Consider the following 3,168-nt stretch of genomic DNA (forward strand, 5'->3'; position numbering starts at 1 on the left):
ACGGCACCCTGAGGAGGCCCGCTCTGTGGGAGCGTACCGGTCTATGGGAGGGAATCTGTGGCAGAAGGCGGTCTCGGAGGTAGCCAGGTCCGATGCCATGGATCGCTTTAAAGGTGGTAACTAACACCTTAAAGCGCACCCGGAAGACCACTGGTAACCAGTGCAGCTCGCGCAGCAGCGGTGTCACATGGGAGCGACGTGGTGACTGTGCGCAAGGCATCCCGGAGCGTGGGTGACTGTGCGCAAGGCATCCCGGTCCAGAAAAGGCCGCAACTGGTGGTACAAAAAAATTCAGTGGTACAAAAGCAGTTTCATGAAAAAAACAGCTGAAAAAAACTGCTAAAGAACTTGTAATGCTCTGAATAGGCCACTGTTGCTTTTCTACAAATTGAAAAAATGGTGTCTATAAAGAGATTGGAGCAAGATTCAAATTGTCCCAGATCGCCAGAGGTTTATAGTTTAAATATATTTTTTTTCAAACTCAGACTGTAAAGATATGAGTTGTATTAAATGGGAACAACAACAACTGTAATTTATTAAACATGTGGTGCTTAATTTCTTAAAATTCTGTGTGGCTCACAGACGGCAAGTAGAACAAACTGAGTATGGCTAAAGGTTGAAATTATACAAAATTGTACATAGGAATACAGACAATAGGATGTAATAGTATAGAAACTAAAGTGCCAATACTATGATCTCAGCACAGGAAGTATTTTATAGAAAAGAAACAGCAGGCAAAGAAAAATGGTCACCATATCAAGGGTTAATTATACAGGAAGGTAGACAACTTAAGATGAAGTCAACAACTGCAGAGGGTTTTAGTTTTTTAGTGCTTAAGAGAAAGATTTAATATAAATAAAAAGTAAAGGGGAATTGAATAGCAAGATGGAGTTTGAAAATGAATTGTGTACGAATGAAGAAAATGTGATTGGAAAAATTATAAACTTGTGTTAAATTTGAAACAGAAGATAAACAAGTTAAAAACTGCATGATAAAATAAGAATTTTGGTTACAATATACAGATGGTTCAGTGGGAGACAAATGGACCAAAGGACTAAAATTCACATATTATTATAATTTAAGAGATACTTTTTATAAAATGATGTACCATTGTTATATGACACCAAAAATATGTGAGATGTATAAAGTTATGTCTGGTCCATGATGGAAATGCATGGTGGACTTGTGAAAAAGCAAAAAAAAAAAGTGATACAAAGAATTTTGAAGATTAATATTAGGTGAAACCCAAACTTTTTTTTAGTGGAGCTTATGGAAGCTTAGAAAAGATTTATGGAAGACTGATTTTATATTTGGTAACTGCAGCATTGTTATTATATGCATAATGTTGAAATACCCACAATTGAGGAATGAATTGTGAAGATGGCAGAATTAGCAAAGTGGCAAACCTGACCTGTTTGGTCAGGGACAAAACAACAAGTATTTTTTTATAAATGACTGAAAACCTTTTTTGCTAAAAATAGAAAAAAAATGAAATTGTGATTTCTGGATTTGATGATTGAAAAAAGATTGAATAGGGGCCTGAAGGAACTATTGTAATGTTTAAACAGGAGGAGGGATCACTGCAGAAGTACAGCTGAGGAGATTGTAACTGCTATAAGAACAACAGAAGTAGCTTATTTCATTATCTTCTTTCTTTAATTGCATTGTTTTCTGGGTTTTTTTCTGTTTTTCTTATTTCTTTATATATTTCTATACTTGTCTTTTATCTGTGTAAAAACTCTCAATAAAATAAAAAGGAAACCATGGTCTATAAACAATTGTATGTTTGTAAAAAGGAAACCAAAATGGCTGAACATTTTGCTCATTTCTTCAGAAATAGCATTATTTCAACCATTTGCTTCTTTGCTTCAATTTTCCTGGACTAGTCCATCTTGGAAATATCAAACTTTAATCAGAGGCTGCTGGAAACAATTCCATGACATGCTTTTCCTGGCCTCATTTTCTGTAGTTTTTAAAATGAGCAAACCTCTTTTTCTGTAAAAAGAAAAAAGTGGTGGTGGGGGTATCTACTTTTGTGTATGTGACCGAAAGCACCTGTTCCTTAGAGGAAATGTATACTGTGCAATCAGCAAACAGTCTATAGAACTGTGAATGTATGTTAACCAAGCATAATTATTATTTTACCTTTTTTCTTTCATATTTCGATTTCTAAAAGGCATAAAATAGTCAAATTTACTTTTATAGAATTTCTTTTAAAAGCTCCCTCCCCCCCCCCCTTTTTTTTGGTATACATAGCACCTTCTTGGATCCTGGAACACGTAAAGCTATGGGAGAACAGGCTGTAGCTCTTGCCAGAGCTGTAAAATACTCATCGGCGGGAACAGTGGAATTCCTTGTGGATTCAAACAAAAATTTCTATTTCTTGGAAATGAATACCAGACTGCAGGTATGTGGAATAGAAAAGATGGGAGGCGAGGGAAAGTGTTTGATTCACTGGTGTTAGAAATGATTTTGTAATGCTAAAAATATGCATTATTTCAGTTTGTTCCTTCAAATCTATTGTAAAAAAACATTAAGAAAATACTTTGTCCGAGGTAGATTTCCTGTTCTAAATATATGTTTATGATAGAAATCTGTTCAAAAATAATACTTTTTAGTTAATTTTTAATTCTTTGTACTAGAAAAATGAAATGGCTACGTAGTTCTGTTTCAGTCCACATGGATTTTTATGTCAAATTTGTGCTCTCTCCCATATTTATTGAAACTCTATAAAGTAGATAGTTTCTGTTCTGCCAATAAACTTGGAAGGAAGTTACCATAACTTTGGAAACATGTCCTAAAACATGTTGCATTAAGTTGAAACATACAGATGTGCAGTGAAGCTGATAGACCTCTGTTCACAATAATTCTTATTATCAAAAATCTTTGTTAAGTTTGCTTTTACTTGGAACCCCCTCCCTTCAGTTAAATGTTCTGAATGGTGTGCTGTAGGAATGTGTGGTGATGATGCTTGTATTTGTTAACTTCCTTCTTTTCTTGCTTTGCTAGCGAAGGGGTTGTTCTAACAGTTGTTTCTATTAAGTGTAAGTTTATGGTTGATTGAAATAACATAGGTAGTTCTCAACTTATGGAAACAATTGGGACTGTTATGCAATGAGGTTGTAAAGGCAATCCCTGCAGTTCCAATTCCCATTGTTAACTGAATTC

The 3,168-nt window shown here is 35.0% G+C and overlaps 1 protein-coding gene across 1 annotated transcript in view; it reads left to right on the top strand.

Moving 5' to 3' along the window:
- The window catches only part of PCCA (propionyl-CoA carboxylase subunit alpha), a 233,974-nt gene that overhangs the window by 84,119 nt on the left and 146,687 nt on the right, over positions 1-3,168 (top strand). The window contains exon 12 of the mRNA XM_015827965.1: positions 2,257-2,407. Within this exon, the coding sequence (XP_015683451.1) occupies positions 2,257-2,407 (151 nt within the window). The remainder of the gene's footprint in view (positions 1-2,256; positions 2,408-3,168) is intronic.

The sequence above is a fragment of the Protobothrops mucrosquamatus genome, unplaced genomic scaffold (assembly GCF_001527695.2).
Source record: "Protobothrops mucrosquamatus isolate PMUCROS unplaced genomic scaffold, P.Mucros_1.0 scaffold_218, whole genome shotgun sequence".
Lineage (NCBI taxonomy): Eukaryota > Metazoa > Chordata > Lepidosauria > Squamata > Viperidae > Protobothrops > Protobothrops mucrosquamatus.